At 41.8% G+C, this 22,735-nt stretch overlaps 1 protein-coding gene across 1 annotated transcript in view; it reads left to right on the top strand.

Moving 5' to 3' along the window:
- Positions 1-2,860: 2,860 nt before the first annotated feature.
- The window catches only part of LOC124798368 (GDP-fucose protein O-fucosyltransferase 1), a 113,320-nt gene continuing 93,445 nt past the window's right edge, over positions 2,861-22,735 (top strand). Inside the window, exons 1-3 of the mRNA XM_047261737.1 lie at positions 2,861-3,045; positions 3,135-3,250; positions 3,703-3,826. Coding sequence (XP_047117693.1) covers positions 2,925-3,045; positions 3,135-3,250; positions 3,703-3,826 — 361 coding nt within the window. The 5' untranslated portion in view covers positions 2,861-2,924. The remainder of the gene's footprint in view (positions 3,046-3,134; positions 3,251-3,702; positions 3,827-22,735) is intronic.

Genomic DNA, 22,735 nt, shown 5'->3' with positions numbered 1-22,735 from the left:
TCTCCCCAATCCTCTTCAGCACCTCCTCATTAGTTATGTGATCTACCCATCTAATCTTCAGCATTCTTCTGTAGCACCACATTTCGAAAGCTTCTATTCTCTTCTTGTCTAAGCTATTTATCGTCCATGTTTCACTTCCATACATGGCTACACTCCATACAAATACTTCCAGAAATGACTTCCTGACACTTAAATCTATACTCGATGTTAACAAATTTCTCTTCTTCAGAAACGCTTTCCTTGCCATTGCCAGTCTACATTTTATATCCTCTCTACTTCGACAATCATCATCAGTTATATTGCTCCCCAAATAGCAAAATTCATTTACTACTTTGCTACTACAAGTGTATCATTTCCTAATCTAATACCCTCAGCATCGCCCGACTTAATTCGAATACATTCCATTATCCTCGTTTTGCTTTTGTTGATGTTCATCTTATATCCTCCTTTCAAGACAATATCCATTCCATTCAACTGCTCTTCCATGTCCTTTGCTGTCTCTGACAGAATTACAACGTCATCAGTGAACCTCAAAGTTTCAATTTCTTCACCATGGATTTTAATACCTACTCCGAATTTTTCTTTTGTTTCCTTCACTGCTTGCTCAATATACAGATTGAACAACATTGGGGAGAGGCTACAACCCTGTCTCACTCCCTTCCCAACCACAGCTTCCCTTTCATACCCCTCAACTCTTATAACTGCCATTTGGTTTCCATACAAATTGTAAATAGCCTTTCGCTCCCTGTATTTTACCCCTGCCACCTTCAGAATTTGAAAGAGAGTATTCCAGTCAACATTGTCAAAAGCTTTCTCTAAGTCTACAAATGCTAGAAACGTAGATTTACCTTTCCTTAATTGAGCATCTAAGATAAGTCGTAGGGTCAGTATTGCCTCACGTGTTCCAATATTTCTATGGAATCCAAACTGATCTTCCCCGAGGTCGGCTTCTACTAGTTTTTCCATTCGTCTGTAAAGAATTCGCGTTAGTATTTTGCAGCCATGACTTATTAAACTGATAGTTCGGTAATTTTCAATTCTGTCAACACCTGCTTTCTTTGGGATTGGAATTATTATATTCTTCTTGAAGTCTGAGGGTATTTCCCCTGTCTCATACATCCTGCTCACCACAGGGTAGAGTTTTGTCAGGACTGGCTCTCCCAAGGCTGTCAGTAGTTCTAATGGAATGTTGTCTACTCCCGGGGCCTTGTTTCCACTCAGGTCCTTCAGTGCTCTGCCAAACTCTTCATGCAGTATCATATCTCCCATTTCATCTTCATCTACGTCCTCTTCCATTTCCATAATATTGTCCTCATGTACATCGCCCTTGTATAGACCCTCTATATATTCCCTCCACCTTTCTGGTTTGCCTTCTTTACTTAGAACTGGGTTTCCATCTGAGCTCTTGATATTCATACAAGTGGTTCTCTTTTGTCCAAAGGTCTCTTTAATTTTCCTGTAGGCAGTATCTATCTTACCCCTAATGAGATAAGCCTCTACATCTTTACATTTATCCGCTAGCCATCCCTGCTTAGCCATTTTGCACTTCCTGTCGATCTCATTTTTGAGACGTTTGTATTCCTTTTTGCCTGCTTCATTTACTGCATTCTTATGTTTTCTCCTTTCATCAATTAAATTCAATATTTCTTCTGTTACCCAAGGATTTCTACTAGCTCTCATCTTTTTACCTACTTGATCCTCTGCTGCCTTCACTACTTCATCCCTCAAAGCTACCCATTCTTCTTCTACTGTATTTCTTTCCTCCATTCCTGCCATTTGTTCCCTTACGCTCTCCCTGAAACTCTGTACAACCTCTGGTTTAGTCATTTTACCTTAGTATCGTAGTGTTACGTTTAATATTGTACATATAAAATATTGTCCGGAAATTTAGACTCTAAGTACTGTACATCATGAGAAAAAAAGTTTAATAACGTGTGCTAGCGAGCGAGGCGGCGCAATGGTTAGCAAATTGGACTCGTATTCGGGAAGATGACGGTTCAAACCCCCTTCCGCCCATCCCGATTTAGGTTTTCCATTATTTCCTTAAATCGCTTCAGGCGAATGCCAGGGTGGTTCCTTGAAAGGGCATGGCTGACTTCCTTCCCTACTCCTATGGGATCGGCGACCTGGCTGTTTGGTCCCCTCCTCCCAAAACAACCAATCAATCATAAACCTATGCTGGTAAAATTAGTGTTAAAAAATTATGTAACTATGTATATTACAAGCCAAAAACTGACATGACGATATACGATCAGAAGATATGTAAAATGTATGATCTGAGACGAATGCAAATACAATACAATACAATAATCCATTGGCCTATCTCAGGTGGCGTTAGTAGAACAATATGTTGTTGATTAAGACGCAGCATAACTTTAGTTTTCTCACTGATATTCTGTCATATCCAGAGGAGCTGGTACTTTCTAAGGGTCTGATGTTTTTTTTATAATTTCGTTAGACTTTGCAGGTTTGAAGTGTGGTGTTATCGTCGTGGAATATTGGGAAAAATAAAGTAATTTTATGCTTCTAGTGGCGACTGGGTGTTTTGTGTACGATTTTCCTTATGGATGTATTGTTGAGCTCATTTGATGTCGTCAAACATGGCAATAAAAGAGTTATCAACAGTTGACGAAGTATCGTTCGAAAATTATTTTCGAATGAATGAAACTAATTTTGAAATCCTTCTGAAATTTATTTATTTCTTCTTTATAAAAATGTCAAACACACTTATAGTTGAAGACAAAATTGAGGCATGCATCTGCAAGTTTTCAATGCCCCGTGGAAACTTGTATCCAATCACGAATCATGACAGTCACAGATAAAAACATACAACAAAAACAAGCTTTACCAGAGATGTACATTGGTCAGTAGCGGTTGCTTAGCAACTGCGTCTGCTTTCAGCAATAAAGATTTGGGTGGACTGTATGTGCATTATGTTTATAAGAACGTGTGTACCTTCCTTCGTTTTCGCGATTCTTAGCTTTGTTTCGGCGTTTGCTGTCGAGATGGACGAAAATGGATACATTCTTTATTGTCCGTGCATGGGTAAGAAGAAAACCGCTGTTGCTATGCTACCAGAAATGTTACTATACCGCAAAGATTCTTTTACTTATGTTAAATAATATGATTTTCAGGTAGATTCGGCAACCAGGCTGACCATTTCTTAGGAGCTTTAGGTTTTGCGAAAGGTCTGAATAGGACTCTTGCACTACCACCATGGGTTGAATACCGGTACGGAGCACCGCGGTCGGTGAGTGCATGAAACAGGGTAAAGCTCCTTATGCGGATTAATTATGTATACCCATGCAGTTATAATTGCCCGCGCATTTCAGCAATGTATGACTGCAACCAAATTCACACATACTCACAAAACAAGAAAATAAGACACCTTATAGACAGTACGTATGCGTTCGTATTATACCATTTATAATACAATGCCCTCTCATTATGAACCTACTTGGATGGAAAGCGGCCCTTTTTTCTATTAGTATGATTAAGAACTGTGGACCTGATTCAATTTTTGGACTTTTGTAGTAACTATACTCTGTCCAAGCTACCAATTTAATCGCAGTTATTATTTAGTCCCTTTAATCCCCCAAACCAACCAACCATTATTTAGTTGATTTGCTACCGAAGTTATTCGTGTAATGAGAACTGCCAGCAGATGTTACACAATGAAAAACATGTAAAAAATTTTTACAGATACAGGTTCCATTTGACACATACTTTGAAGTGGAGCCTCTGCGCAAATATCACAGAGTTATAACCATGGAAGAATTTATGGACAAACTTGCACCTAAGATCTGGCCTCCAGAGAAGAGAACAGGTTTGTTTTAAATGGCAATTCCAGAAAACATTCAACCCTTGACCTGTAGTAGCATCAGATTTCTTTAGTGGTAGATAGCCAAATTGTAACTGTCATAAAGTTGTCAGTATGGTTTGGGAGCTGTTGCACCCATTTTACAGTTTTCTTGATACAGTGTGTGCATGGCACTTACAAATGAGCATTCAGCTGTGTTCTTGAATGTTCAAATTATTATTTGGAAGATAGTTTACTAATAACCACCAAATATCACACTTGTAATAATTTGTACTATTGGATGTTATAATATTTATGTTAATAGATACCAGGTTTTGAATTCTCTCTCTCTCTCTCTCTCTCTCTCTCTCTCTCTCTCTCTCTCTCTCTCTCTCTCTCTACTTCTGCTTTTAAGAGAAATGAGAAGTGAATCAGCAGTTGAAGGAAGCAGTTATGTTCACTGTAGTGAACAACACATCCCATCAGTATTGTCTGGAGTGTACTGTTGTGACATAGATGTCATCTGGGATGTTTCTTTTTGTTTGTTTTAGTTGTAGATATCTGTTAATATTAATTGAAAGGCATAAGCTGGATGAAATAATGGATATGTCACAACTTAAACAATGTTTATGGTACCTGCTGATCTGCAGCTGACATGAGGCCTAAGTTTGTTATGAGTTAATGAAGCCACAAATCTGTTTTCTGCTGTATACATTGTTACTTGCCATATGGTATTAGCTTCAACCACAGATTATTTGTAGATATGGTCAACTGAAGCTTTCTGTACCTATCGTCTGCTTTGACCTGTGACTTGACTGTGTCCTGTTGTATATCATGGCATTCCGTCATATTTGAAATGGATCATGTTTGGAGAGGTTGTGTGGAGTATACAGTAGTGCGCTGTATTGTGGGGCGTTGAGTGTTTGTTTTTAATTATTTGTGAGTGCTGTTAGTGAGTCATTGGACTTTTGGTAGAAGAGTTTGTAACAGTTTGCTAGTGAGTCATTTTGATTTCGGCATTTATGGAAATAGATTCATTGTCGGGTTTGGAATTGTTTATGTGTTGTGTATATGGTTGGAGATTTAATTTGTGTTTTGTTTTTCATTATTTGTGATGTAACAAAGTTAACAAGTAGGTTCAAGCATGCCACAATGGGGGATGAAATCTTGACTGTGATTAAGTACCTACAGTTGTTTGAGGTAACTGCAGAATATGTGAAGTGTTAAGTTTGTGGAGAAGGTACGAGACTGACGAAAGTTGCTGCATCTCGGACCACAGACCAGTACATGCAGCATTGTATCTGGAAGGTTCATGATTTGAGAACTGTGGGCTGGCCATTTGAAACTGTGTTGATGACACATTATTTCTCTTATTGCTAGATTTGTTGGCCTACTTTGGTTAGCAATGATATTTTTTTGCTTTTATTTCTTCATGTTGTGTTAAAGTCACCTCTCTCAGTGTTTATTGATATGCAAAATTCTGAGTTGCACTGTGGTTCAGAATTCACTTTAAACCGTAGGTCACCCTATAACTGACGGGGTAAACCTGTTCTCAAGTTTTGAAGAAAGCATAGGTGAACCATCTCCAACTTGACCATGCCAAATAAGAACTGTAGTGTTTAAAACAAACTTTGGATTGACAACAATTTTATTTTATGTGTATGGTATGTGTGTTTATTTGCATAATCGAGTGTTTCTTCTTTATTGAAACTGGTGTTAATGCAATTTGTTTTATAAATTTTTGGTTTGTGTTATTAGTTGTTGGTAATTATGTTGGATTTTGATTGGTAGGTATCACAGAATTTTTTTACCCTCATTGGTGCAAAGGTACGTTTTTGATCTTAATTATATGCACAGGTTTTGATTTATTATACTGTGGACTTTGCTTTAGCTGTAAAAGCCAAATTGAAATACCAGGTATCAGTTTTGTCCCCCCCCCCCCCTTTTTTTTTTAAATATTATGGCTTTAGTAACTGCTGAGGATGTAATTTGCTTGAGTTTTGTGTTAGTATTTGTTTTGGTATCTTTTCTGTGACAAGTTTGTTGAATATTTAGTTAGTCCCGACCCAAAATCCCCAATTCTTGTGAGTGTCCTGTTAGTTTTATGTTATTTCAACAATTAAATATGTTTTGTATTATTTTTGCATATTCATGTATGCAGTGGTTGACAATATAGTCACCATATTTTATATGCTTGAAATAAGGGTGTCCACCATGTTGATGATGTCACAGTCAGTCGACAAGTTGTACTACAATCTTCAGTTGTGTCCATAGATGGCATAGTTTTCTTTGGGAGTGAATTACAAACATAAAACTCTATATATCTACACTTTTAAAACTTAAGATTTCAGCCTGGAATGTAGACTGATAATCATCTCAAATTGCACTTACTGTAGCCACAAAGAAGTCTCAGGAGCAACAGTAAACATATCTGACAGAGTAACTCTGACTGTTTTTATGATCTGAATTCCATATAGGTTTGTTTTGTACACTACTCTACAAGTCAGAGTCCTAAAGGAGGATTGTTACTGAGGACAGCAACATCTTTCTAGTAACTCACAATGCCAGCTATCATTCAGTGTCCTATTTTGGCTGTGGCAGCTTCTATTTGTGTAACTGTGGCAACAGTAGAGTTCACCAAGAGAAGTGCCCCTGTAAGTTCTGTATATTCTGTACCGAGGCTTGGAAGAGAACTGGTTGCTTTGTCAGGTGATATCACATTTTTTCCTCTTCATTTGGAACAAGCAAGCAAAAATGCTCTGCCTTGTCTGAGAAGGTAATAAGGCACCAATTGGAGACTGGCATTTCATTTTCTCGTTGATGCAGTGCTAGTCAAGGATTTCTATGATTGATTGATTTACAATTACAATTTACAATTGATTTACAATTTGGCATGGTGTAAGTGTCTTCCAGATAGAGTGTTCATGCCAAATTGTAGTAGATAAGCTGTTTTCTTGGTGGTTCCTTCTCCCATAATTCTCACTGCAGTGTTTGGTTTCAATGCCACATGAAGTTTTCAAAATATGTCTAAACCAGCTGTGACCTGTTGCTCTTAAGCAACATACTTTCTAAACTTCCACCTGTAAAGTGCATCTACTGAATTGAATAAAGGCCTTTGCATGATAGGCTGCTGGGGATATTGAAAGAACAGCAGAACACTTAAGTAGGAGCTCCAGAAATCTGTTTACTTTGACTGGTGTTGCGCGAAACAAAAAAACAGAAAGGAAATGTATTGCTATTATTTTCTTGTGTAGGACTGTGTTCAACGTTTGTTTGAAGGTTTACAGCATTTCTGTTGACATTTTGCACCTTGTAGTGTGCTTAAATAAAAGTTGAAAATATAACGTAGTTGGATGGATAAAAAATCTACTCACCAAGAGGTGGCAGGAGAACACACACATATAAAAGGTATTAAAGTTTGCAAGCTTTTGGAACCAGTGGCTCCTTCTTGTGGTAGAAGGGTTGAAGAGGAAGGAGGAGAGGCGAAGGAAAAGGCCTAGTGAGGTTTAGGGAAAGGGTAAAGTTCAGAAAAATCACCCAGAACCCCAGTCAGGGGAGACTTTAATGGACAGGATGAGAAGAGAAGATTGATTGATGGTGACTGTGCCAAACAAGATTTGAAAACCTGAGACTTAAAGATGGAAGATAAGGTAATATACAAGACAGAGATTACCGAGCGAGGTGGCGCAGTGGTTAGCACACTGGACTCGCATTCGGGAGGACGACGGTTCAATCCCATCTCCGGCCATCCTGATTTAGGTTTTCCGTGATTTCCCTAAATCGTTTCCGGCAAATGCTGAGATGGTTCCTTGGAAAGGGCACAGCCGATTTCCTTCCCAATCCTTCCCTAACCCGAGCTTGCGCTCCGTCTCTAATGACCTCGTTGTCGACGGGACGTTTAACACTAACCACCACCACCACCAAGACAGAGATTACTGCCAAAATGTTGTGCACGAGTTAATAAGATTGAAAAGTTACATGCATTGAATGTGATAGAGGTGTGCTGCAAAAAACAGACAGGTCATAAAATGAAAAATGTAGAAAACAGGAATAGTTACTGTGAAGAAATGCAGAGACCAAAGAAATTAACATAAATTAAGGCCAGGTTAGTGACAATAACTAAGGACATGTAGTGTCAGTTCCTGCCTGCTGAGTTCTGAGAAACTGGTCTCTGGGGTAAGTATAGAGCTGGTAATCTTAACTGAGAACTTGTAGATAGTCATGCCAACGTAAAAGGCTGAACAGTGTTCACATAATAGCTGGTATACGACATGTCATTTCACAGTTGGCTCTCCCTTTGATAGAACATGTTTTGCCAGTTACAGAGCTGGTATAAATGGTGGTAGGAGAGTGCGTGGGGCAAGTCTTAAAGTGGGGGTTTGTCCTATGCACCCTCCTACCACTGCCTATGCGAGCACTGTAAGTAACAAATCATATAATAGCAATAGCCACCTGTGAAATGTCGTACACCAGGTGTTGTGTAATCACTGTTCAGCCTTTTACATCCGCATGACTGCCACCAGTTTATCAGTTAGGATGAATGGGCATAGGCACAGGTTGTATGTTGGCACCTAAAAAAAAAAAAAAAAATTAATTATCATGCTAAGAAAGTTAAGCTGCGGCAATGAAACAAGGTGATGGTACTAGTCCTTTCAGCCCAGTCACACTTCAATGTGATATCTTTTTCCCAATGTTGCAGGACCTTGGCTCTACAAGTCTGCTGTTTGACTGTACAGGAAACTTATCGTCTCATCATTGTTTTATAATTGCATACCAAGCAAAGAAGGAGAAGTCACTCATTGCCCCGACAGGAGAATACAGGGAGTGAGGCAAAATTTTGTATCCCAAAGAAGAGGCATATTTGTGACTCTGTCCCGTGCATAATGAACTGCCAGCTGGGGTGGCAGAGCGGTTCTAGGTGCTTCAATCTGGAACCATGTGACCGCTACGGTCACAGGTTCGAATCCTGCCTTGGGCATGGATGTGTGTGATGTCCTTGGGTTAGTTAGGTTTAAGTAGTTCTAAGCTCTAGGGGACTGATGACCTCAGATGTTAAGTCCCACAGTGCTCAGAGCTATTTGAAACATAATGAACAGAGACATTGTCGTGGAGGAAAACCACCTACTTTTCTTCATGCAATGTGCATCTTGATAGGTTCCTGTAACCTCATCAGGAGATTTCAGTGGTATGCACTTTTTTGTTTGCCTCTTATGAGTATACTCTGTTAGCATCATACCGTAACACTCCAGAAAAAAGAAAAACACTTATCACCTTTTCTGTTGTAGACTGGATCTTTGCCTTCTTTGATGGTCATGACTCTCCACATTTCCACTACTTGCTTTGCTGCTTTCTCAGTGTGATATTGATACACTCAGCACTTGTCCATGGTGATCAGGCAGCTAAAAAAGTCGACTGTACTGGTTCAGCTGGAACATCTCCACTGGCACTTTGGTTTAGCACACTTTCTATTTGGTGTGAGAAACAACAGAACACAGCAGGTGGTGACCTTTATCATGTTTAAAATGTTGTGCAAGATGTTGGAAACCGATCCATAACTAAGGTTCCCTTTATTTTTTGCTGTCACTTAAGTTGTGATTCGCCCATTTTTGAGCGCCAGCTCCACAAGACTTTTCTTGCAGCTTTCAGTACTTCTCTGAGATATGGGGTGCATCTGTGTTCTTCATTATACAGACTAGTTTGACCACACTAGAGACATCTGCACCACGTAACCACTGTCATATGACTGTTCATTATCGCCGTACACACCTGACAACTCAGCATGGATTGTTGCAGTGTTATTCCCCCTCAAATTCAAGAAATGAATTACCACACAATATTTCATTTTGTCATTGGGCTGTGCCATTTTGCTTTGGCTCCTCCAGTGGTGTGCTACAGTACTGTGATGTGTAGATTCCTGTGCACAGACATGAATCTGCAAAATGAGTAGCATGGACACTTGGGTTTCAAAGTTGGTTATAGCTATTGGATAACAATATTGGTCCAGTAAAGCTTGATGTGTGTGTTGAGAAAGTAGACTGGGCTTGGTTAGCTGGCAATATTGTAATCTGCCTCTTCTCTGTGACAGTTCATATTTATGTTGATGTATTAGGGCTAGGTTGAATCAATGAAGGGACACATGTAAGCATTGTGCCTTCTGAATTGAGACAAAGTTGAGTGCTGTTTCTCTTGATTTGCCTCAGCTGCAGTTCTACTAATATCCAGTTGCAGGCAGCCATGAAATGCACAGTAATCCTGTGCTGCCTGGCTCTTACCACAGTCCAAACAAATGCTTACACTCGCTGCAAGGGAAAGGTACTTGAGAATGAAAGTACATCATTGTTTAAGTGGAGTGAAAATATAAGTAACTGCATAGACAAAAAATCTACTTGCCAACTGTCGACAGGAGGACACACAAATAAAAGGTATTACAGTTTGCTAGTTTTCAGAGCCAGTGGTTCTTTCTACTGGCAGAAGGATTGAAGAGGGAGGAAGAGGGTCGAGGGAAAAGGAATGCTGAGTTTTAGGGAAAGGGGTAGAGTTTGGAAAAGTCACCCAGAAGCCCAGGTCAGGGAGACTTACCAGATGGGATGAGAAGGAAAGACTCATCAGATTTGAAAACACGATAGCGTAAAAGTGAAAGATAGGGTAACATGCAAGACGGAGCTTACTGCTAAAACATGTGCACGATTTAATAAAAGTGAAAAGCTGAATGCATTGTATGTGATAGAGATGGGTGGGGGATGACAAAAAATAGACATGTCAGAAAATGAAAGATGTAGAAAACTAAAAGGGAGTGAAGAAAGGGTAGTCTCTGTGAAGAAATTAATGTAAATGTAGGCCAGATGGGTGGTGAGAACCTAGGAAATGTACCACCAGTTCCCACCTGTAAAGTTCTGAGAAACTGGTGTCTGGGGGAAGAGTCCAGATGGCACATGTGATGGAATAGGCACCAAGGTCACAATTGTCATATTGTAAACTACGCTCTGCAACAGAATATTGAGTTTTGCCAGTATACACCCCCTGCCTATGCCCACTCATCCTAATTGATAACTTTGTGGTAATCATGCTAATTTAAAAGGCCAAACAGTATTTGATGGTATATGTTTTACTAGTTGCAGGGCTGGTGTAGGTGGTAGTAGGAGGGTGCATAAGGCAAGCCTAGCAGCGGGGACAGTCACAGGGGTAGGAGCCATAGGGTAGGAAGATTTGTGCAGAAGGAGCATGGGGTCTGCCAAAGATATTGCAGAGATTGGGAGGGTGACGAAAAGCTATTCTAGGTGTGGTGGGCAAAATTTTGGACAGAATGAACCTCATTTCTGGGCATGATTTTGGGAAGTCATTGCCTTGTCAAAGTAGCTGATAAATACATTCAAGACCAGGATAATACTGAATGAGAAGTAGTGTCCTTGTAAGTTTTTAAGGGATCAGCAATACCAAGATTAGATGTAGTGGCCCAGCAAATCTGTTTTTGAACTAGGCTTGTGGGGTAATTATGTCTCATTGAACACTGGGGTGAGAATGTCTGCAGCTGAACAGATATGTTTGCCTCAAATGCCAAAACTGTATGGGAAGGAACATTTGACATGGAAAGGTTGACAACTGTCAAAATGTAAAACACACCTGAGTGTGTGTGTGTGTGTGTGTGTGTGTGTGTGTGTCATTTTCGTTTTTCACTATAGAGCCTACTTATTCAGGTTGCACCTTTCTCGCTATGCTTCATCTATTTAGTCTTTTTACGATTTTTCCCATGAATTTATACCCAGTTGTATGTATTTTTATGTGTTATTCATCCTTTGTTATGGACCCTTGCACCATCCATCTGCACCAATACAAAGGACTTCCCTATCCGTTGACAAAACCCAGCATTGCATACTATTCCTGCATTGTTGCCTCGCTCATGTAATCTCCCCAGATGGCCTGACCATCAGATTGCCCACCTCTGGTTGCAACCCATTCTTCTCCAATTATCTATCTGTTCAAATTCTATCAGCCAATAGCCCTTACTAACCTATTCCTGTAAATCAATATAAATCAAGCCCAACCCACCTTGTACTACCTCCTCTCTACCTTTAAAATGCTTCTGCTCTGCAATCCTAATTCCTGCATCCCATCTCCCAGATTAAAACCTTTGCCATCCAGGAACTACAGCGGTACACACAATGACCCCTCAAAAAACTGTCCAATTTGTTCATCTCATACTTTTGTCTTGGACTATGATTATTCACCACCACTACAAGAACCTCCACGAAACCCCCTCAAAACCCTTAATTGCCACCAAACCTGGCTTTGCAGACATACTGCATTTACCACACCCTCAGAAACTCGTTCCTTCCACCCTGCAGGACCCAGAGCTTAAACAGATCCAAAACACAGTTATAAATACTTTTGCACCACTAACCCTACCAATCAGAGTCAATCCAGAATCAATATTGAGCTCCGTCTGACTCAGTATGCTTCATCTATTTAGTCTTTTTACGATTTTTCCCATGAATTTATACCCAGTTGTATGTATTTTTATGTGTTATTCATCCTTTGTTATGGACCCTTGCACCATCCATCTGCACCAATACAAAGGACTTCCCTATCCGTTGACAAAACCCAGCATTGCATACTATTCCTGCATTGTTGCCTCGCTCATGTAATCTCCCCAGATGGCCTGACCATCAGATTGCCCACCTCTGGTTGCAACCCATTCTTCTCCAATTATCTATCTGTTCAAATTCTATCAGCCAATAGCCCTTACTAACCTATTCCTGTAAATCAATATAAATCAAGCCCAACCCACCTTGTACTACCTCCTCTCTACCTTTAAAATGCTTCTGCTCTGCAATCCTAATTCCTGCATCCCATCTCCCAGATTAAAACCTTTGCCATCCAGGAACTACAGCGGTACACACAATGACCCCTCAAAAAACTGTCCAATTTGTTCATCTCATACTTTTGTCTTGGACTATGATTATTCACCACCACTACAAGAACCTCCACGAAACCCCCTCAAAACCCTTAATTGCCACCAAACCTGGCTTTGCAGACATACTGCATTTACCACACCCTCAGAAACTCGTTCCTTCCACCCTGCAGGACCCAGAGCTTAAACAGATCCAAAACACAGTTATAAATACTTTTGCACCACTAACCCTACCAATCAGAGTCAATCCAGAATCAATATTGAGCTCCGTCTGACTCAGTATGCTTCATCTATTTAGTCTTTTTACAATTTTTCCCATGAATTTATACCCAGTTGTATGTATTTTTATGTGTTATTCATCCTTTGTTATGGACCCTTGCACCATCCATCTGCACCAATACAAAGGACTTCCCTATCCGTTGACAAAACCCAGCATTGCATACTATTCCTGCATTGTTGCCTCGCTCATGTAATCTCCCCAGATGGCCTGACCATCAGATTGCCCACCTCTGGTTGCAACCCATTCTTCTCCAATTATCTGTCTGTTCAAATTCTATCAGCCAATAGCCCTTACTAACCTATTCCTGTAAATCAATATAAATCAAGCCCAACCCACCTCGTACTACCTCCTCTCTACCTTTAAAATGCTTCTGCTCTGCAATCCTAATTCCTGCATCCCATCTCCCAGATTAAAACCTTTGCCATCCAGGAACTACAGCGGTACACACAATGACCCCTCAAAAAACTGTCCAATTTGTTCATCTCATACTTTTGCCTTGGACTATGATTATTCACCACCACTACAAGAACCTCCACGAAACCCCCTCAAAACCCTTAATTGCCACCAAACCTGGCTTTGCAGACATACTGCATTTACCACACCCTCAGAAACTCGTTCCTTCCACCCTGCAGGACCCAGAGCTTAAACAGATCCAAAACACAGTTATAAATACTTTTGCACCACTAACCCTACCAATCAGAGTCAATCCAGAATCAATATTGAGCTCCGTCTGACTCAGTTTACTCCTCTATCTGACTGTGATCTACTCTCACAGACTCCAATCATCCCTTGTTAACTTTCCAGAATTTCCTAACTTTGAACTTTGCCTCTCAGTCATTCCCCAAATTCCTCACCATGGAAACGAACCTGACGTCCACAGATTGAGCTGCAATCCACCACATACGAGGGGGGACCCAAAAATAACCGGAATTTCTTTCTAGAAAGCATATACTTTATTGTTTTCAAATACAACCTTAATCTCCTTCGAAGTACTCTCCATTAGCATTAATACACTTGTCCAAACATTCATTCCAGTGTTCGAAGCACCTTTTAAATTTGTCCTCTTTGCTACCTGCTAGCACTTTCATGACATTGCGTTTTACATCTTCCACATCCACAAAATGCTTCCCTCTCAAGTCTCTTTTCATCCTCGAGAATAGGAAGAAGTCCGAGGTGCTAAATCTGGTGAGTAGGGCGCGTGGGTCAAGGTAGTCGTCTTCGTTGAGGACAAAAACTGGCGAATGCTGAGCCGTGTGTGCAGGAGCATTATCGTGATGCAGGAACCACATGCCAGAATCCCACAAAGCCAAACGTTTTCGCGACAAACTTCTGCGAAGCTATTTCGTAATCTCCAAATAGAATTGTTGGTTTACTGTCTGGTTTCCAGGGACAAATTCAGAGTATACAATCCCTTTGATGTCAAAAAAACAGATCAACATAGTTTTCACATTCGATTTCATTTGTTGAGCTTTTTTTGGTCGAGGTGAGCCAGGTGACTTCCATTGTGATGACTGTTGTTTACTTTCGGGATCGTACCCATAGCACCATGACTCATCACTTGTAATGATTTTGTTGAAAAAATGTGGATCATCTTTGAACGCATTCTTCATTCTGAGGCAGGCTTGAACACCTTTGATCACCGGTAAGAAGCTTCGGCACGAATTTTGCTGCCACTCTTCGCATCCCCAAATCAATGATCAAGATGCGCTGAATTGAGCTCCAGGACAATCCGGACAAGTTCTTGAGTTGGTCGATTGTCCTGCATCGATCTTCACTGATGAGATCATGGATTTTGTCGATGTAGTCTTCGCTTCAAGCAGTTGAAGGTCGGCCGGAACAAGGCTGATCTTCAACCACCATTTCTCCCTTTTTAAACTAAGAAAACCATTCGTACACTTGTGTTTTATTAAGAGCATGGTCTTTGTAGGCTGTCTGAATCATCGCAACAGTTTCTGTTGCTGCGTTCTTGCCGAGCAACTTGACTGCTGCACGTTGTTTGTAAGAACTAGCCATTTCCTATAGTCACATCTGCACTGTACGTACACTCAAAGAACTGCCAAAGAAGCCACACTTCTCACTGTTGGGTGACACTGCATGGCAGAATGGCTCAGCAGAGCTCTGGGGGCGCAACCTGCTACAATGTGCAGCATTACGATTCCGGTTACTTTTGGGTCCCCCCTTGTAAAAATAGACCCCGACCTTATGATCACTCCTGGCAATAATGGTTTCTTACTGTGGTTATGGACCAAGGATTACCTGGTGGATGTACCATCCCAGTGTTCACACATCCACATACAAGTTCTGCCACAGTGACATCCTTCCAGAAGCCCAGCATGATCTCAAGTCTCTCCTCACTCGAATTCTCAGGTCCATGTCAGACAACCCTCTCCCCATTCCCCTCCCCCAAGTCACTTCCCCTCCCTCCTCCCTCCCTCCCTCCCCCCATTCTCCCCCTCTCCACACTCTCCCCCACCACCTCTCCTTATCCTCTCCACTCCCCACACTCATATGTTCGACATGCTTCCCAAAGTACATAAATCCAGCCAAGCAGATACCCTAATGTGGCCAGGTACTGTGCTCCCACATAGAATCTCTGTCCTTGTGGGCCAAAACCATCAGCCAGCTATCCATAAACTGCCTCCCTATATAAAAGGCATCAATCATTTCCTCCACCTACTCTCCACAGTTCCACCCAGGGCCCCGCTCATCAGTGTTGATGCCACTCCTACACTAACATCCCAAATGCTCATGATCTTGTCACTATTAAACACTACCTTTCCCAATGCCCGACTGACTCCAAGCCTACAACTTCCTTCATGGTTAGTGTGACCAACTATAGACTCACCCACAGTTACTTTTCCTTTGAAGGCATCACCTACAATCAGATATGTGATACAACGTTGGGTGCATGGCATCATCCTGTGCCCACATATTCGTGGTCCATCTAGAGGAATTCCTCCTAACCACCCAGAATCCCTAATCTTTCATCTGGTTAAGAGTAATTGATGACATTGTCATGAAGTGGACTTGAGTGAGAGTACACTCTACCCACATTCTTCCAGAACCTCATCTTACTCATTCACTTCACCTGGCCCTCTTCAGCCCAACAAACCACCTTGCTTGATGTTGTTTTCCACCTAAAGGATGGCTGCTTCAGTATGTCTGCCATGTCAAACCTACCAGCCATCAATAAATATCTCCACTTTGATGGCTGCCATCCACTCAACACCAAGAAGTCCCTTCCATACTGCTTAACCACCTATGGTTGTTTGTTGCATCTGTAGTGATGAACAGTCCATCTCCAAATATGCCACGTATCTGACTGAGGTTTTCATAGATTGAAATAGCCTTATTCAGAAACAGATCTCCCATGCTTTTTCTCGTAGTCACCTACCATCCCCCACATACCCACTGTCCAGCCACAGAGGAGCACTCCACTCATGACTGAAGAATATTCTATGTGAATGTTTCAACTGCATCATTGTGCTCTGGAATGATGATATCCTCCTTGTCTCACCCACCCCTCACACAATGATACTCCTCTGCCTACTGAACCTTCACAATATCCTCTTCTGTCCCTACTCCACCCTGCTCGCAACCCCTTGCCTCATCACTCATATTCCTGTGATAGGCCTAGTGCTGGCCCAAGCCCTTACGTTCTCCCACTACCACCTACTACAGTCCTGTCACAGCCACTCTCCTAACCCATCTACAAACATAGATGTAATCTACAAACTTAGCTGCAACCACTGTGCACATTCTACTTCAACATAACTACTAAGAAGCTGTCTGTCTGCATGAGTGGTCACCACGAAACTGTGGCCAAGAGACAGCTGGACCACCCAGTTGCTGAAAATGCCATCAAACATGATGTGCTTCACCTTAAGGACTTTTTGCAGCCTCTGTCATCTTGATTCTTCCCACCAACACCAGGGAACTCTTCTTTGTTCCCATGAAACCCCTGGCCTTGGCCTTTGCTAGTCCATGTTCTCCATCTGCCTATCCCCATACCTACTCCCACTCCACTACTGCACATGCCTTCTATCCTGTTAAAGCACATACATATTCCTTTCTCCTTGTCTATTTCTCTGCTCTTCCCTTCTGCCCTCAATCAGCCTGCAGCACAGCTGCACCCACATGCAACACGAATGTCTTTTCCCCTACCATTACTCTGTTATCCTTCACCCTCTCTGCTCCACAGATGTTCTGTATCCCGACTACCTACCCAGCTGAATTGCTGCTCACCTCAGACGCAATTGCATTCGGACCTTAATGCCTGGAGGTGGAAGTGAGCATGTGTGCGCGAATTGTGCTTGGGTGTGTTTTCTACTTCTGATGAACGATGTAGTCTAAAAGCTAAATATTTCTGGCATTCCCTTTTATTGCGCCTGTCTGTGACTCAGTGCTGCCTCTGTTTGGTACGTGATGAGTAGCAAATAAGTAAATAAAAGGTTGACGAAATCATCTTCACTGTAAACAAAAACAAAAAAAGAACTTTCAGACAGTTAGTAATTATATATGTATGAGCACTAAAGCCTAAGTTCCTGCAGAGCAGCCACAGATTTTTGAAACTGGTCATTTATAGATTCCCTTTGCTGTATGCACTAAACAAACTCCACCAAACTACCAAGACTAGGATGTGTGTAAACGATGACTCCAGATTGCCACATCAGGGATGCCAGATTGTCTTCCTACATGAGAACCAATGTACCTAGTTACATATTGTCTTTTGCTGATGAGCATTTAGTTCTGTGCTGCAACTGTGGTCAGTAGTGCTTTGACCACCATTTCCACACATGCTGTTTACCCTCCTCAAATAGCGGCCATCATGGTAACTTGGATGATGACTCTGAAAGCAAGACTCTGGCTCTGCTATCAGGTATTCACTGATAAGAAAAAGCTTGTAGTAGGACGTATAACTCAGCTGGGCTATCTGAAAGTTGTGTAATGGGTTGAGAATTTAATTCTTTATATGTCAGCACTTGGTCTCCCACAATTCTTCTTAAATGTGCCTTGATAGATTTTATACTTGCTTCTCCCAGCCCACCAAAATGCAGGTCAGGAGGCAGGATAAAATGCCACAATATCGTTATTTTGTGATGCTTAGTTCTGAATTAGTGTTGCATGGAACTGAGTGCTGAACAGCTTGTGCAGCTCACACAGCTCATTCCTTACTACCACTAATGTTTTCTCACTGTTGCTGAACATGTCTGTGCAAATGGCTTGTCATAAAATGAATCTTTGAAGAGCAGCAATGAAAACTTGGGAGGATACCAGTGACCAGCTCAATGTGTACGGCCTTTGTTGCCACACATTCAAACAAGGCAAAGTAGATTTTTGTCCTACTTCTGCTCCTCTTTCTTCTGTCCCTGACACATAGTCGTCCTCCATATTCAACCTCACAGCTACAGAAATGGCCATATTTGCTCTACACAAACCAGAGGAACTTGCTCAATGAGCTGGGTTGCAGTGGTTGCCTTTAGGTTATAGTAAGGCAGGCACATGTGAATTACTTTCATAATTATAGGTCTTCCATGGGGTATCCAGAACCTTTTTCTGAGGTTTGCTAAAGGAATAGATATTGTGTGTTCAACAACCAATTATGCTCACCCATGACAATTTAGTTACATGATGTTTAGGCAGAAGAATCTTCTGATTGTAAGAAGCTTTTGACTCGTCCAACCTGATGCCCATCCTTAACAACTGTTCTTCAACGAGAATGGAATTAAATGAGTTAAGTTTGCTTTCCTAGAGAAAGGTGTAACCGCTTCCTGCTTTCTATCATATCCATAACTGGCTTGTTTCCACAGGACTCTGCAAGGGGACACAAGAAGATGCATTTGTCTCCTTTTGAAATCTAAGTACATGTTTTTCATTCATTAAAAAATTCCCACAGATTCCTATCAAAGGTTTATCAGTGACTCAGAACTGCAATTTTAGTATTGCTGGGACCCATAGGAGCTACTGTGACTCTATCACTGTATATCTTGGATTTTTTGGTTGTAACCCTGCTCATTGGAAATTAAGCCAATTCCTATAGGCAGTGTCATTTTTGGCACTGTTCTGCAGCTGACAGCAATATACATGTCAGTCATCCATTCCCAGTTCCCATGAGGACACCCCTCCCTTTGCTACACAATGGAATCACAATACTGGTTTACTGCCTGTTGTGGAATGAAGATGATGTTTGATGGCTTGCTCATTCTATTTACATTCAGTTATAACCAGCAGAGCTACTGTAGTAGGCTGTGATGAACACAGCCATGCTATACTGTAGGTGTGTACATTATACTTAATAATGGGAGCTAAATATATCTTCAGAAAAAAATTCAGTCCTAGTTTATTATTTCCACTGGCTAATTTTAGGGCAGTTTTGGGAAATTTCCTTGATACAACCAGTCAGATGGTGGCACTGGGTTGCATCTTTAACAACTCACCCAAAAAAATGTAGCTTTCAAAACAGATTTTATTCAGTTTTGGTTATGCTAGTCAACACTGAAAATAGGAAGCATGGGGCTAAAGCAATAAATCCATCAACGTGGTCAGATGTGAAGTTTTCTAAACAAAGTGTTAAAGATGTCATAAAAGTTAAATAATTTTTTTTTTTTTTTAAGATTATTCCCTGTTTCTCCATTTCAATTTCATGGAAGATTAAAGTGCCACTTTTTAATTGTTTTTGTTCATAGGCAACAGGGTTTTCTCAGTAAGTCTGAATTTTTATATTTCAGATTTTTAATTTTAGTGTCTGCCTAATATTATTGGAAAACAATTTCTTGTGAGGATTTTCTATGTACATAATTGTCACCTTGGTACAGCAACTGCATAGGATAACTTACAATTGCTGTTACTGAAAGAAAGATGTTTGAAAATATCTCAGAATTTTAAAGCTTCTCTATAAACAAAGTGTTCAGAAATAATTCTTATCTAATGTGATTAGTTATTTTGAAAAGACCACTACATTTAGATTTGTCCTGTTTTTTCCTATTGAAATCAATTTCTTTTTCTTAAAATGTGAGATAGCTACTACTTCACTATTCAGATGGTGAGTTATGTACTTGTTCGTTCCAAAATCAACTAACTGCAACTATTGCAAAACCTATTTTAGTGCAATGAAATACATAGTAAGAATATAATAGAGGGAAACATTCCACGCGGGAAAAATATATTTAAAAACAAAGATGATGTGACTTACCATATGAAAGCGCTGGCAGGTCGATAGATACACAAACAAACAAATACATACACACAAAATTCAAGCTTTCACAACCAATGGTTGCTTCGTCAGGAAAGAGGGAAGGAGAGGGAAAGATGAAAGGATGTGGGTTTTAAGGGAGAGGGTAAGGAGTCATTCCAATCCCGGGAGCGGAAAGACTTACCTTGGGGGGAACACACACGCACACACACACACACACACACACACACACACACACACACACACACACATATATATATCCATCCGCACATACACAGACACAAGCAGACATTTGTAAACGCAAAGAGTTTGGGCAGAGATGTCAGTTGAGGCGGAAGTACAGAGGCAAAGATGATGTTGAAAGACAGATGAGGTATGAGCGGCAGCAACTTGAAATTAGCGGAGGTTGAGGCCTGGCAGATAACGAGAAGAGAGGATATACTGAAGGGCAAGTTCCCATCTCCGGAGTTCTGACAGGTTGGTGTTAGTGGGAAGTATCCAGATAACCCGGACGGTGTAACACTGTGCCAAGATGTGCTGGCCGTGCACCAAGGCATGTTTAGCCACAGGGTGATCCTCATTACCAACAAACACTGTCTGCCTGTGTCCATTCATGCGAATGGACAGTTTGTTGCTGGTCATTCCCACATAAAAAGCTTCACAGTGTAGGCAAGTCAGTTGGTAAATCACGTGGGTGCTTTCACACGTGGCTCTGCCTTTGATCGTGTATACCTTCCGTGTTACAGGACTGGAGTAGGTGGTGGTGGGAGGGTGCATGGGACAGGTTTTACACCGGGGGCGGTTACAAGGGTAGGAGCCAGAGGGTAGGGAAGGTGGTTTGGGGATTTCATAGGGATGAACTAAGAGGTTACGAAGGTTAGGTGGACGGCAGAAAGACACTCTTGGTGGAGTGGGGAGGATTTTGTGAAGGATGGATCTCATTTCAGGGCAGGATTTGAGGAAATCGTATCCCTGCTGGAGAGCCACATTCAGCGTCTGATCCAGTCCCGGAAAGTATCCTGTCACAAGTGGGGCACTTTTGGGTTTCTTCTGTGGGAGGTTCTGGGTTCGAGGGGATGAGGAAGTGGCTCTGGTTATTTGCTTCTGTACCAGGTCGGGAGGGTAGTTGCGGGATGCGAAAGCTGTTTTCAGGTTGTTGGTGTAATGTTTCAGGGATTCCGGACTGGAGCAGATTCGTTTGCCATGAAGACCGAGGCTGTAAGGAAGGGACGTTTGATGTGGAATGGGTGGCAGCTGTCATAGTGGAGGTACTGTTGCTTGTTGGTGGGTTTGATGTGGACGGACGTGTGAAGCTGGCCATTGGACAGATGGAGGTCAACGTCAAGGAAAGTGGCATGGGATTTGGAGTAGGACCAGGTGAATCTGATGGAACCAAAGGAGTTCAGGTTGGAGAGGAAATTCTGGAGTTCTTCTTCACTGTGAGTCCAGATCATGAAGATGTCATCAATAAATCTGTATCAAACTTTGGGTTGGCAGGCTTGGGTAACCAAGAAGGCTTCCTCTAAGTGACCTATGAATAGGTTGGCGTACGAGGGGGCCATCCTGGTACCCATGGCTGTTCCCTTTAATTGTTGGTATGTCTGGCCTGCAAAAGTGAAGTAGTTGTGGGTCAGGATGAAGCTGGCTAAGGTAATGAGGAAAGAGGTTTTAGGTAGGGTGGCAGGTGATCGGCATGAAAGGAAGTGCTCCATCGCAGCGAGGCCCTGGACGTGCGGAATATTTGTGTATAAGGAAGTGGCATCAATGGTTACAAGGATGGTTTCCGGGGGTAACAAATTGGGTAAGGATTCCAGGCGTTCGAGAAAGTGGTTGGTGTCTTTGATGAAGGATGGGAGACTGCATGTAATGGGTTGAAGGTGTTGATCTACGTAGGCAGAGATACGTTTTGTGGTGGCTTGGTAACCAGCTACAATGGGGCGGCTGGGATGATTGGGTTTGTGAATTTTAGGAAGAAGGTAGAAGGTAGGGGTGCGGGGTGTCGGTGGGGTCAGGAGGTTGATGGAGTCAGGTGAAAGGTTTTGTAGGGGGCCTAAGGTTCTGAGGATTCCTTGAAGCTCTGCCTGGACATCAGGAATGGGATTACCTTGGCAAACTTTGTATGTCGCCGGAAGAATGACAATGGATCGGTCAGCCTTCAGATCACGGATAGCCTGGGCTTCAGCAGTGGTGATGTTGGGAGTAGGATTAAGGTTTTTTAAGAAGGATTGAGAGGCAAGGCTGGAAGTCAGAAATTCCTGGAAGGTTTGGAGAGGGTGATTTTGGGGAAGAGGAGGTGGGTCCCGCTGTGACGGAGGACGGAACTGTTCCAGGTAGGGTTCAGTTTGGATAGTGTCTTGGGGAGTTGGATCATTAGGAGTAGGATTAGGGTCATTTTTCTTCGTGGCAAAGTGATATTTCCAGCAGAGAGTACGAGTGTAGGACAGTAAATCTTTGACGAGGGCTGTTTGGCTGAATCTGGGAGTGAGGCTGAAGGTGAGGCCTTTGGATAGGACAGAGGTTTCGGATTGGGAGAGAGGTTTGGAGGAAAGGTTAACT

This window comes from Schistocerca piceifrons, chromosome 5 (assembly GCF_021461385.2).
Source record: "Schistocerca piceifrons isolate TAMUIC-IGC-003096 chromosome 5, iqSchPice1.1, whole genome shotgun sequence".
In the NCBI taxonomy this organism is placed as follows: domain Eukaryota; kingdom Metazoa; phylum Arthropoda; class Insecta; order Orthoptera; family Acrididae; genus Schistocerca; species Schistocerca piceifrons.
This window is presented reverse-complemented; position numbering and strand designations above follow the sequence as displayed.